General features: G+C 50.3%; 1 protein-coding gene across 1 annotated transcript; it reads right to left on the bottom strand.

Annotated features, from left to right (window-relative positions):
• Positions 1-4805: 4805 nt before the first annotated feature.
• On the bottom strand, positions 4806-11386 carry LOC128838310 (vasotocin-neurophysin VT-like). The gene is made up of 3 exons (XM_054030383.1): positions 11032-11386; positions 6134-6335; positions 4806-5117 (listed from the first exon to the last, which is right to left on the bottom strand). The coding sequence occupies exons 1-3, from the start codon at positions 11221-11223 to the stop codon at positions 4954-4956; spliced, it is 558 nt and encodes a 185-aa protein (XP_053886358.1). The 5' UTR covers positions 11224-11386; the 3' UTR covers positions 4806-4953.
• Positions 11387-13063: the final 1677 nt, after the last annotated feature.

Below are 13063 nucleotides of genomic sequence, written 5' to 3'. Positions count from 1 at the left end.
CGGTCTCATCAGAGCGACGTGGCCTGAGCATGAGTCCGGGAGCCAGGAATGCCTGAACTAGGAGCCTGCGTCTGACGCTGACTCCCTCCGCAAGTCACTAAGGATGAGATGGTAAAATCTGCATAGGGGTGATGAACTCCAGGGACAGCCCCTCAGGGTACGGTCTCCCCAGGAGCTCCCAGGTGTGCATGAGGACTCCACCGAAAGTTACCTACTTTTGGACATGCTGCCCCATGTGTGCCACTGCCCTGATCCTAGGCGGCACTAGGAGGGAGCAGGGTCTGTGGCTGTTACTAGCCACCACACAGGGTGCAATGGGGTGTGACGCTCTATGTGCACTCACAGCAAATCCAAACGCAATATGGCTCTTAGCCACTTTGCCTCGGTTTCCCCCTCTGCACAGCGTGACTCGCTACCTTGCCTGGGAGGGTTCGCTGGTGAAGAGGGGGAGAAGCTGCTAGCAGCACAAGGACAATCTGAGGGCTGCTGTGTAATGGGCAGCACAGGGCAGGGGGTTCATTGCGCAGGGCTCATGGAATCTGTTCTTTGGCAGGGTCACAACCCTGAACTTTGGGCGGCCGAATCCAGTGCCCTGGGAGCCTCGAAAGAGAAACGTGTAAAACTGCAGCGTTTCATGTTTTCTACCCCAAACCCCAGAGTAGCCCTGGGCGCCTGGGAAATGTGTTCCCCGCATCATGGGAGCTGGATGGGGTCTGCTGGGGGAGCCAGTCCCTCCCCTGCCAAGGCAGGGCTCTTCTCCCCCCATGCCTCGTTTTCAATGTCCCGAGTGATGGGGCTCACTCAGGAAGCACCTCCCCAGCCTGAGCTCTCACGGTCACCAGGGCACAGCCCCTCTGGCCTGAGATCCGGGTTTGTCACGAAACTGGGAACCAGGTAGCACTTGCTTCCAGTGCTACACATGGGCCAGCCAAGCTCCTCTCTCAGCTCCAGGATGGCTGCAGCCAACGAGGGTCTGACAGTGCCCCCATGCTCAGAGCTCCCATTGAACTCCCAAGGGAGCCCCTGCCCAGAGCAGCGTCAGAGCCGGGCCCTTAGCTTTGCAAGCCGAGCAGGGCTTGCCTGGGGGAAGGCGCCGTAGCTGCCCCAGTATTCACCTGCTGCTCCGCAGATGTCTGAGCCCCAGGCACAAAGCCCAGGGCTTGGTCTGGCTCTGTGGCTGCCTGGCTTTGCCAGCCTGAATGACAGGAGGGTTTTACCCTGTATGAAAAACAGCCAGGGCTGCTCCTACCCAGGGGCGCATCGGCCAGCGAGTCGAGCATCTGCGTCTTTGTGCTCATGCTTATTAGCACACACGGCAGGCGACCATCAGCAATAAGGGTGCTGCCTGTCATGGCTTCCATGGTGCATCACAGCCAGACTTCACACAGCACCCAGTCAGGAAGAAATCCTAAGAGTAGCAGAGGACCCCCCTCCCCCATTCCCACCCCCAATCCCAGTCAACAAAGAACAGACTAGGCCAAGCACTGGAGAACGTACACAGCTGGTGTGAATTGGTGCAGGCTATTTACTTCAATGAAGCTATGCCAGCTGAAGGCCTGGTCCGGAGGGGCTTGTAATGTAAGTTAAAGACTTCATCATTGTTTCACCCAGTTGAATTTTCGACTTAAAAAGCCCCAAATTCATTCATTCGACCCATGTCCCTAAGGATCTGGCCATCCGTTCTAAGTACCATCACCGCAGAGTCTGAGCCCCTCAGTGCAGAGGGCTCTGTACTCTGTAAATACGGTAAACGGGATTAGTGCCAACTGGACAGCAAGAAACCCAGAGCGTTAAATCAGCCGCCCACATCAGAGCACTGTCCTGTGCAAACCACCCCTGTTGCTCTTCCTGGAGGATTCATAGATTCATAGATTCTAAGACTGGAAGGGACCTCGAGAGGTCATCGAGTCCAGAACCTCATGGCAGGACCAAATACTGTCTAGGATGTCCTCTAGGCCAGCGGTTCTCACCTTTTTGGCTCAGGACCCATTGGTAAATGTTGATGACCCTGTTGCCACGCAGTAAATAGTCTGGGGGTGGAGGCCCTGGAGTGGTTTTGTTTGGATCCTGCCTCCTGGGAGGGGGTTGGGCCCTGCCCAGCACTCACCCCACAGTGGCAGCTCTTGTAGCCCCTGTGCTGTGGGGCTGGCTGGGCTCGGCTCTCCGCTCTGGGCATCACAGCCTCCGGGGGTGCAGCGCCGCTCAGGTTTGGCCCTGCACCCCTGACTGTACCAAATGTGTGTGAGTGGAGCTGTGACCTGGCTCATGGGGTGACAGGGCCACTCACTCAGATTTGGCCTAGCCGGACTCCCGTTGTCATGATGCCTGGGCCAAACCTGAGTGGCGCTGGGGGCCAAACCTGAGTGGCGCTGGGGGCCAAACCTGAGGGGCACTGGGACCCCACAGGCTGCAGTGCCTGGAGCAGGGAGCCAAGCCCAGCCGGCCTCATGGGGCAGGGGCCACAGGCGCTGTCACGTGACCCTTTGAAACATTCTGGTGACCCAATTTTGGGTCCGTGAAACCCTGCTCTAGGCAATAGCAGAGCATCAGCAACAGGCTGGCTGGTGCAATTAACTTACATCACTCGGGAAAGCGGTGTGACACCCGGTTAGCAGGGCTGGTGAACCTTGGTTCACGTTGTGCTGAAGTCATTTGGGCCAGATCCTCGGCTGGTGTCAATCAACCTAGCTCCACTGCAGCGCTACACGGATTGACACCAGTGGAGTACCTGGCCCAATAGACGTTGTATTCGCTTATACCAGGATTGACCTTATGGCCCCTGGGCCGAACTCTGCCCAGCCAATGGGGTTGCTTGGATGCAAATATGAGCAGAATTGGACCCGGCAAAGCAATTACCTCTTCATAGGGGGGGTGTGAAGTTGCAGGGGTGTCAACCCAAAGTGATTTCAGTGGGGTTACTCCCAATTTACACAGGTGGAGCCTGGAACAGAGTTTGGCCCTTAGGCTGTATCTTGCAGCAGAACTCTCATTGCCAGTGTCAGGTTTCAGCATGGGCGGGGGGGGGGGGGAGTGGGGGTGCTGATGCCGTCCTTATGGAGCTCACATGCGAGAGGGGAGAGGGTAGGAGCAGGGATCGAGTCCTGGCCCTCAGCAGGGTTCTGTGGCAAATGATCTGGAGAGGCAGAGAACGGCCAGTTCCCATTCACCCTCTTGCATTGGGTTCATCCTCCCTCAAGGTCTGGTGGAATCGGAGCCCTTCCTGGCTTGCCCCTCACAGAGCTGGGAGGAGATTGTTAAGTCAATGTGAGAGTTTTGACTGAGGTCTTGGGAGCTGGCCCTGTGGCTTCGAGCCTGCTGAACCTATCTGCTGATTATTAATATCTTCTCAAGAGCTAACTATGGGAGGAAAGCTGGTTTAATGGACAGGGCAGTAGCATGGGACACCCAAGACCTGCGTTCAGTTCCTGGCTCTGCTGCAAATGACCCTTGGGCACATCCCCAAATGAAACACTCTGCCTCCATCCAATGGAGATGATGCGTCCGCACCTTGCAGGAGAAAGGCCATGAGGTGTCCAGTTACTCCGGTGATGAGGGGCTGTATACGTAGAATCAGAAAAGGGGGCGGGGTAGGAATCTTATGGGGTAGTTTCCATAGACAGTCTTTGGCACCAACTGGGGTGAAGATGTCTTTGTGTCCAACATCCAGTGGATAACGTTTTAAAAAGCGTTTAAGTGAGTTAGGTACCTAATCCCAGTTTCTAAAGTGACAGGCACTTCGGAGCCCACGTCTCACTGAAAGTCAATGGGTCTTACCGTCACCAAAGGTTACGTCTACACGGCAAGCAGAAACCAGTCTTGGAGCCCGAGCCTACAGGCTAGGACTTGTGCTATGGTGCTAATCACAGCTATGTAGATGTTTGGCTCAGGCTGGAGCCCTGGTTCTGAAGCCTACGAGGGGGTGAGGTTCAGCGCCCGAGCCTGAATATCTGCAGTGCAAGTCCCGTGAGCCCCAGCCTGTAGACCCGGGCTCCGAGACTCGCTGCCATGGGTTTCTGCTTGCCATGTAGACATACCCACAGGTGCTCAGAAACCTTGGTGGGGAGGGATAGCTCAGTGGTTTGAGCATTAGCCTGCTAAACCCACAATCATAAGCTCAATCCTTGAAGGGGTCACTTAAGGATCTATGGCAAAATCAGTACTTGGTCCTGCTAGTGAAGGCAGGGGGCTGGACTCAATGACCTTTCAAGGTCCCTTCCAGTTCTAGGAGATAGATATAGCTCCATATATTTTTATTTAACCTTTGAAAACTTTACCCACGCCACTCTCTGCAGCTAGCCTGCCTTGCGGGGGGTGCTTCCTTCAGACATCCCAAGCTGTGCAGGATTGTCCCCGGACAGAACTCCTCTGGGAGTCTTCTGGGAAACTCACGTGCTGCCAGGAGTGAACCTCTAAGTCAGTGCTCCAGGAGGGGGCTAGTGGGAGCTGTGCTGCTGAAGTTTTGTACCCCATGAGGTCTGGTTTCTGACTGCATTGTACATCTGAACTATCTGCTGCCTCTCATAGCTGGGGGAACTTGGCAAAGACATTTGGAAGATCTGAACAGTGATGGCACATGTGGTGCTCCTTCTCCCCTCCACTGAATGAGGAGGGGCTGCTGAACCATCAAGGGCCAGATTTCCGAGTGCTTGGCACCCCCCCCAGCTTCTTGAAAGAGCTCAGCTCTCACTGTGACATTGATGGGCAGATCTTCAAATGAGCTCTACACCCAAAGTCCTGAGCTCTTGCAAATCTAGCCCCTAGTGCCGAAGCCTTCAGTGCAAATGACACAGGACAACATTGAACAGCACAGTGCAATAAAAGACTTTATTGGCCACATATTTACAATGCTCTCAAAGGGCTGTTCCTTTACATCTTGTAATGATTTTCTGAGGTGCCGCGGCATGTAAGCAACATACTCGCTGTTAGACTCATCTCTGATCTTGCTTCTTTCCCTCAGTAGAATTGGTGCTTCCCCTGTTGCTGCCTGTTCGCCAAATGCATCAGCTTGAGCAGGAAGTCACTCGCTGAGCCATCCAGCACAGTCAGGTTCTTCTCTGAGGGCTCTCGACTTCTGTCACTATCGTCATCCAGGCAAATGGTATCCATGGTGCAGCTCTCTTCGAAACAAGAAAAGAAAACCAAAGTGTTATCACTGATGTTACATGAAGCAGTGGGTTCCAGGGATTGGTGTCATAGGCTGTGATCCCATGCACTTTCTTAAACAGAAGGGACGTATTAAACCGAAAAGCTACAACTACAGCCACAAAAAGAATTCCACAGAGCTTTTGTTCCAGCTTTGTCTCCCTTGTTTACCAGGCACCACAACCTGTCTGGAACTCACTATAGCAAACAGAGACATCTAATGGATGAATAACATATTGCTGACAAATTCATTACAAATGGAAGTTAGGAGTGGGGGGACCGGGAATTCCTGAGTTGTAATACTATCTCTTACATTGACATGCTATGTAGACTTCGGCAAATCAATTCACCTCTCTGTGCCTCAGTTTCCCCATTTGGAAGATCGGGATTATAGTAATACTTTTACAACCCTACCTTTGAGTCTGCCGGGCTCTTTAGTTAATGCTCATAAAAAGCTTTGAAGATATAAAGTGTTATATCAGCCATAGGCTTTTGTGTTGAGTCAAATCCTGAAATCCTTACTCATGCAAAATGCCCACTGAGGTCAGTTACTCAGTCCTTACTCATGCAACCCCTCCCCCCGGGGCGGAAGTCAATAGCAGTTTGTCCTGATTCATGACTGAGCAAAAACTAAAGCTGTCAAGCAGGTTTGGTCCATTACTGTTCCTTATATTTCCAGAAATGATCCAATCCAAGAGTCAAGTAGTTGACATTCTGGATCATACCATCTCATTCATTATCCGGCTTCTGACGGTGGCCAATATCTGCCCATTCCCCATCTCTATAGTGGGGCTAACAGCACTTCCCTACATCACAGAGGTGTTATGAGGCTAAGTCCATTAAAGATTGTGAGGGGCTCAGCTACTACAGAGATGGGGGCCAGTGAAGTACCCAGGAGAGGAGATGATCCCCTAGGCAAAGGCTGTTACTATTTGAGGTGCCTCCCCATTCCATTGTATTTGTTCTGGGTATGGGGGTGCTCCTCTATTACCATCATTGCAGCAAATGCCGGGAGCGGCGCATTTCCCTCCTGAGCTGCAGGCTTTCCCACCGGCCTCGCAAGGGGAAGGCAGGTAGTTTTCTTCCACGCAGCGCAGGGTTTCAGAAGTGCCCACGTAGCAGCCGAGCTCCTCTCCACAGCAGATGTTGGGGCCAAAGCAGTGCCCTCTGTTCCCAGGGCCACAGGGTATGCACTGGGGAGACAGGAGACAGATCAGCATGCCAGGTGCAGCACGGGGAGGGAAGATTCATTCTTAGAGAACAGCTAAACCCCTCATGCATGCTATGAGCACAGGGCCTGATCTCACCAGTGGGAATCAGAGGTGAGTCCATGGAGTAACCAGACAGGAGAATCGGGTGCATGAATGGGAAGCTGTTATAACCAGTGAGCCAGGTCTGAAGGTTGTGGGCCAGGTCCTGCTCCCCATTGAAATAAATGGCAAAATTCCCATTGTGTTGAATGGCGGTTAATTCTTAGCTGATTTTTATGGGCCAAATCCTTCAGCAGGCGTTTAACCTGAACTAGGAGGCAGCATTGGGTCTCTGAGATCAACCCTAAAACCAGCTGCATGGTCACACATTTTCCCTATCGCTCTCCACCTGCTGCAGACAAGGCCTCCATGCCATGAAAGAGCCCATAAGAGTGGGTGTGTCCCGGATGAACCGCACCCAGGTAATTACATCCTGCCTCCCGCAGTGCCCCCGGCAGCTTCAATTGGAGCGATATTCTGCTTCAGGTGCTGTGCTCCACCCCTTCGTGTTTGTATCCCAGGCCCATCATCTGGGCACCTACTCCGTTTACTAGATGGCTGCATTTCAGTGGTGGGTAAACTGAGTCATATATACACCTACCTCATCGGGTATTTATAAAACTGACAAATACTTTAAGTATCATATTCGTCCTCCCCTGAAGCAATATGCAGCTTTCTCAATGGAGGACGCATCCCTGCCAAGTTACCAATGTAGGGGACAATCATTTTCAGTTGCTAGAATAGCAGCTGGAATCAGATCTTTCCATGGACAGTAGATGGAAGATGCTGCTATAAGTTACCTTAGGGTTTTTTTTGAGCAAAAGGATGAGCCCGTTCAGTCTCTGAAACCCTGGAAGTAAGTGCAGGGGTTTAAATGTTCTGTGGCTCCCAGTTCTTTAGCTAAGCGCTTGGCATTAGCAGTCAGAGTTTTTGTCCAAAAACCAAGAGACAGAAACGGCCTATTGCATTGTCTGCTCTTTCCCTTGTTGGCAATGCAAGATTGTGCCCCCTTTTTGTTCAGTCTTGTTTTAAATGGCTCATACAATTTGGCTCCCACCATAGTATGTGGAAGCCAACATCATTCATAGATGGTGGTGGCTCGTTTGCAAAGATGCCTTCAAGCCTTAAAGGAATTAGAGCCAAGCTGTAGAATGAGGTTGCTTTCAGGGCTACATCAATTCTTCTCCCATGTTTAGAACTTCCTAGTCAATGGAATTTCCTCTCCACTAGAATTTTCAATATGTTGGTTTATTGCATTATGGGGTAAAGAGGTACAAGTGCTCTTCTCAGGACAGCTCTGCTGAGACCACCAATGGAACAGAGCATTCAGTTCCAGGCACCTCATTAACAGAATGATATTAATTAATTAGAAGCAGTTCAAAGAAGAGCAGCAAAAAGTGATCGGGGGCTGGAGGGACAGTCTTGCTAAGAAAGAGGGAAACGGTTAAATATGGGCAGGCTGGCTAAGCCGTGACTAAGGGTGGGGGGTAGGCATGATTCTACAAACATTGAACGTGGAACCAATCCTAGCACAGTGCGTTTTGTGTGTGTGTGTCCAGCCACTGGAGGATAACAACCTACTGCTATTAACAGTAACAGAGTTATCCCTTTAGCTCAAGTGCTAGAGATCAGTGTTGTAGTGCTGAAGGTCTGGGGGTCAACCTGGCTGATGACCTCTTGGGAGGGATGGGGATCATTCCATTCAAGGGGGTGGGAGGAATTACTTAGGATAGTACAAAGGGGGAAGAGCTAGAAGTGATGGGGGTCACATTAAGAAAGAACATAGGAATTGCCAGATTGGCTCAGACCCATGGTCCATCCAGCCCAATGTCTGGTCTCTGACTATGGCCAGTATCAGATGCTTCAGAGGAAGGTGCAAGAGCCCCACAGTAGGCAGATGTGGGATAATCTGCCCCCTGCATTAGGGCTCCTTCTAGTCTCTACTAGAGATTGGCTTAACCCCTGCAGTATGGGGGTTAGTATCCCTTCCACACTGTACGTCATTAACTTTTTTAATACTGGATGTTCTTATTAGCCATATGAGAGAAGAGAGGACTTAAGATGAATAGCAAATAAAACCGCCTAACAGAAAGCTCACTTTGGCTCTGCAATGGCCTCCTAAGGGAAGGGGTAGCCTCTCCATCACTCAGGCGGATTTAGCCAGGACAGAACAACAGGCTGTGTTTAGTAGGGAACAAGCCTGTGTGGGCTGGGAGAGGTCACTAGTTGACTAGAGCACTGGACTGACCTCAGGAGTCATGGATTCAGTTCCTGGCTCTGCTACTGGCCTGGTAGATAACTTTGAGCGGGTCACGTCACCTTTCTGTGCCTCAGTTTCCCCATCTGTAAAATGGGGATAATGACACTGACCTCCTTTGTAAAGCACTTTGAGATCTGCTGATGACGAGTGATACATAAGAGACAGGCCTTAGTATTAACTCCTGTGCTCTATAATCCATATAGCTCCAGCTCACAGCTAGTGTAGGAAGCTTACTGCAGACCGTTACGTGAAGGGGCTATATTTTGCACCCTTTCTTCAGAATAAAAGGGAACGGCTACTCAGTGACGGGGGGCAATACAGGCACATGCTGTGTATCTCTGTGTCAAAGGTCCCCTCATTTAATAACTGCCCACCAGCAGTGGGATCATGGCTACACACAAACCACAGGGGAAAGTAATTACTAAGGATAAGATTTTGTCACAGAGGTCACAGATTTCATGACTTTCAGTGATCTCCAGGACATTTTCTGCTTCAGCCCCGTACCTTGGGGTGGCGAGGGGCCCTGCGGCTGTCAGCCACTGCTGTAGGCAGTGGGGGCTGGCGCTCATAGTCTCTTCCACCCCCTCTTATTTTTAGTAAAAGTCACAGCTAGGTCGCGGGCTTCCGTCAATGTTTGTTTAGTGCCCATGTCCTGTCTGGGAGTTTTATTAAAAATAACTGTGACAAAATCTTAACCTTAGTAATTACACTTAGAAGCCACATCAGTCTAAAGCCAGCCACAGTGAATCCTATTGAAATGGAAAATTAAATTGTGGTCTAGAGATGTTTGCATTCAAACATGACCTTTTCTTCTATTTGGTAACTGGGGCCACTGAAATTTTGATCAGAAGGAACTGGTTTAAAAAGGCTCTGAATGGTCAGCACAGTGGCTCTGTCCATGGTGCTTAATTTGTTAGGTTCTTTAATGGCCCGAAAACTTTTGGGACCAAATTTTCATAGGTGAACAAGCTACCATACATCAGAGACGTTGTCTAAAAATCAAGTCAGCCACAACAGGAAGAGACAATCACATTAACTTTGGTTATTTTAAATCCTCTTGATATAACCTGCATGTCTATAAGTTGATATATAATTTCTCAGGTAACCAACTGCTGTGTTCAGATCTGCTCAAAATGTGGTAGAATCAAAATGAAATGGTGTAAAACACTTTGCTATGACTGAAATGGTTTAAGTAAGTAATACAGTAGCGCCTCATGTAAATCAATGTGTGTTTAAAAGGCACTGGTGCTATTCCTTTTATGATATAGCTTTTCTTTCTGAAATTACTCTAAATATATTATTGCTACTTCACATTTGCATTGAGCATGACATCCAGACTGCATTGAAGTCAATGGCAAAACTCCTGTTGAACAGTGTGGGGCCAGGATTTCACCCTAAGTACATCTGAAGGTCTGTAACTTAATTTTTTTTTCATCTGTTCTCTTTGCACAAGAAATACAAGTACTGGGTTCTTGGGGACCAGATCCTTAGCTGGTGTTCTCATTGCTCTATTGAAGATGATTTATACCAGCTGAGGAGTTGGCTCTTCAAATGGGCTTCAGATGTCCTCTCTCTGCTAGTGCATTAGTGAGGCTGTTACAACTAGCCACAGAGCAAACATTCTGTTCTTTAATCACAAGCCAAAAGAACGATTAAAGTGTGTGGAGCAAGATTGCATTAAAAGGGCATTAGGTGGCAGAAGGAAATCACGAATGTCAGCTATTCCTCTTTAGGGGGTGCAGTCCCTGTTTTAGTGGGGTGCCAATCATTTTACCATTTCCTTCCCATCCCCCACAGTTTCCCAGTCCAAAGAATTTCAGTCGATTTAAGGACTGGCTCCCTATTTTTCTCCCTCGCTTTTCTCTCTGCTGCTTCCAATTAGGGGCCAAGGGGTGGGGCGGGGGACTTAAAGACACCTTTCCTAAATCGAAATAAAGATTTCCCCCACCCCCTTTGTCTCCTAAGAAGCATCAATGCAAAGCTCCTTCGCTCAAAGCAATGTAACTTCATTTCTGTAAAGAAAGCAAGCTGGAGCAAGACCTGGAAGCTTTAAAAAATGCCTATCTGAGCTTCAGGCTAATGAGCGGAATCAGTGAGGAGTTTGCCCCTGTCTCTCTCACCCCCAGAACTCAAATAGAGTTTGCCTAACACACCCAGGACTGGAAGACAGACAGTCCCTCGTGCCCAGAGAATTGAAGTACAATGTCACACACCCAGGACTGGAAGACAGACAGTCCCTCGTGCCCAGAGAATTGAAGTACAATCTCGCTCTCTCTCGCACACACACGCACACGCACACACTTTGTATGGGAACACAGTTCACCACACCGTGAGGAATTAGCTCCCCCCCACCCACATTGCAAGCAGCCCCTCTCGTACCTGTCTGATCTCTGTGTCGGGCAAGGCTCTCTTTCCTCCTCGAGGGCAGTTCTGGATGTAGCAGGCTGAAGACATGGCGAGAAGACAGAGGAAGTGGACTGGAAGAGAGGTTTTGGGCATCTTGAAGGGGGCTGCCAGGCTCTCACACGCACAGAGAGAAGCTTTGTTTGCTTTCCAGCCTCCTGTTTGCATCTGGCTCCTTTCTGGACCAGCTGCCTACTTATACCCCTCCCCGTGCCGACGTAATGCCTTTCTTGGCCTTTGTCACCACTGCCAGGGGGAGGGGGCTTTTTTTTTTTAAAACCTCTTTCCCAAACTAGACTCAAAGCAAATACTGTAATTGAGGTGATTCAGTGCAGAGGCACAAACAGCCAGTCCGGGCTCAACAGCTCCTCTGAGCCTTCGCTGGGTGCTGATGAATAATTCTTCCTTCCAGCCCAATGCGAAATCCCAGCAGGAAAACTGTGGACACGTTGGGGGGGGGGGAAGGAGAGCTCGGGGGAGGAGAGGGGGTTGGGGGCCTGGGTCTGATTCTGATCTCACTCAGCCCTGTGCCAGTCCAGAGTGACTTCACTGAGGTCAATGGAGCCTCCCGTGAACACAAGGAGAACCAGACCCAGCCATTTCCTCCGGTTTAGCACGTGGGGCCAAATCTACAACCGGTGTAACTGAAATCGTCGGCCCTGTGTCGATTTACACCAGCTGAGCATCCACCTCACACAGCTTATTGACTCCTAAGGGTAAAAGGCCTTTTCCTCCTGGGGTTGCACCACTTGGGGCAATCCTGTGCTGACCCCGTCTAGAAACCTGGGGGCAGAGAGCAGAAGCAGAGGGCAGTTGAGGATCCCGATATAAAAAGTGTTTTGGGATGTGCTTGCTGGAGTCGTTTATGGGTTCTGCTTATTGAGGGCTTAGTCCTGCTGCCCCTTACTCAGGAGAGTAAGCCTCGCCCACGTAACCCGGATTGGGTCTTCACTTTGTGAGCGCCTCCAGGCTGGTTCGCCAATGTGGGGCTGCGTCTGAGTGCCACTCATGCAAGCTCAGAATCAGGCTCTCTGGGTTTTATTCACCAGCTTCACCGTGTACAGCCGTTCACCCCTGTGCCCAGCGAGGGCTCAACGCCAACACTTTGCCCTCCCATTGCACAGGTGTAAAGGCTGGAGCAAGGGGCAAGGCAGTGGAGAATCAGGCCCATTGCTGTCACACCTGCCTCCAAAGCCCCTGCCGCACCACTGGTGCTGTATAAATAGTTAGGTGACTATCAAAGGCATCCACAATTGAGGTTAAACTTGAGCCACATGACGTTAACCCTGGCATGAAGCTGTCCCTTTTATCTAACAATGCTAGCTCGCGTGAGCTTATATTCATGACTGCTAGACTGGAGCTCCATTGTGCTAGGTGCAGTACAAACAGAGTGAGAGACAGGCCCTGCATCCAAGAGTTTACAAGCCAAATAAACAAGACAGAAAGAAACAGACACACAACAGAGTCAGGACTAGGACCCAGCTTGCCTGAGTCCCATTCCAGTGTGCTTAACTACCAGACCGGACTGGTCTCCTGCAGCTTTTCCGCTGTGCAGGGAACATTTACCACGCTGCACCAAGACGTGTGCCTTTTGTTTCTGCCTGTTTAGTTGTAGCAAGGCGAGGAGGGAGAAGCCACAGCAATTACCTCTCTGGGGTAAATCCCCAAATCATTAGTCAGGAAAAAGTCCCATTGACTTATATGAATAAGGCACTTAATAGTTTGTGTTCTGGCCACTATCGCTAAAGGCTGAGTAACTTCCCAGCCCCAAATAATGTATTGTTCTGCTACCGGCCACTGTGGGAAAGAGGATACTGAATTAGAGAGACCTCAGCTCCATAGTGCAATTCCATGTCTAGTCGGCCCTCTCCTCGTGTGTACATTTTGCTATGGTTTGCATTATTGCCTGCTTGCTCTTTGTGTCTAAAGCTACAGAATTACACACAATGGTGAGGACATTAATGTTGCAAAGTCAAGCACTCCAAAGTTAGGAAATGCCAAAATTAAG

Source organism: Malaclemys terrapin, chromosome 5 (genome assembly GCF_027887155.1).
Source record: "Malaclemys terrapin pileata isolate rMalTer1 chromosome 5, rMalTer1.hap1, whole genome shotgun sequence".
NCBI lineage: Eukaryota > Metazoa > Chordata > Testudines > Emydidae > Malaclemys > Malaclemys terrapin.
Note: the sequence above shows the minus strand (reverse complement) of the source record. Positions and strands in the feature narration are given on the sequence as shown.

Bases quoted from the DNA above. Each gene is read 5' to 3' on its own strand.
- LOC128838310 (XM_054030383.1), bottom strand. From the start codon at position 11,223: ATGCAAACAGGAGGCTGGAAAGCAAACAAAGCTTCTCTCTGTGCGTGT. The intron at 6,336-11,031 runs GTACGAGAGGGG...CTGTCTCCCCAG, and splicing joins CCGACACAGAGATCAGACAG to TGCATACCCTGTGGCCCTGG. The intron at 5,118-6,133 runs GTAATAGAGGAG...CTTGTTTCGAAG, and splicing joins CGGCATTTGCTGCAATGATG to AGAGCTGCACCATGGATACC.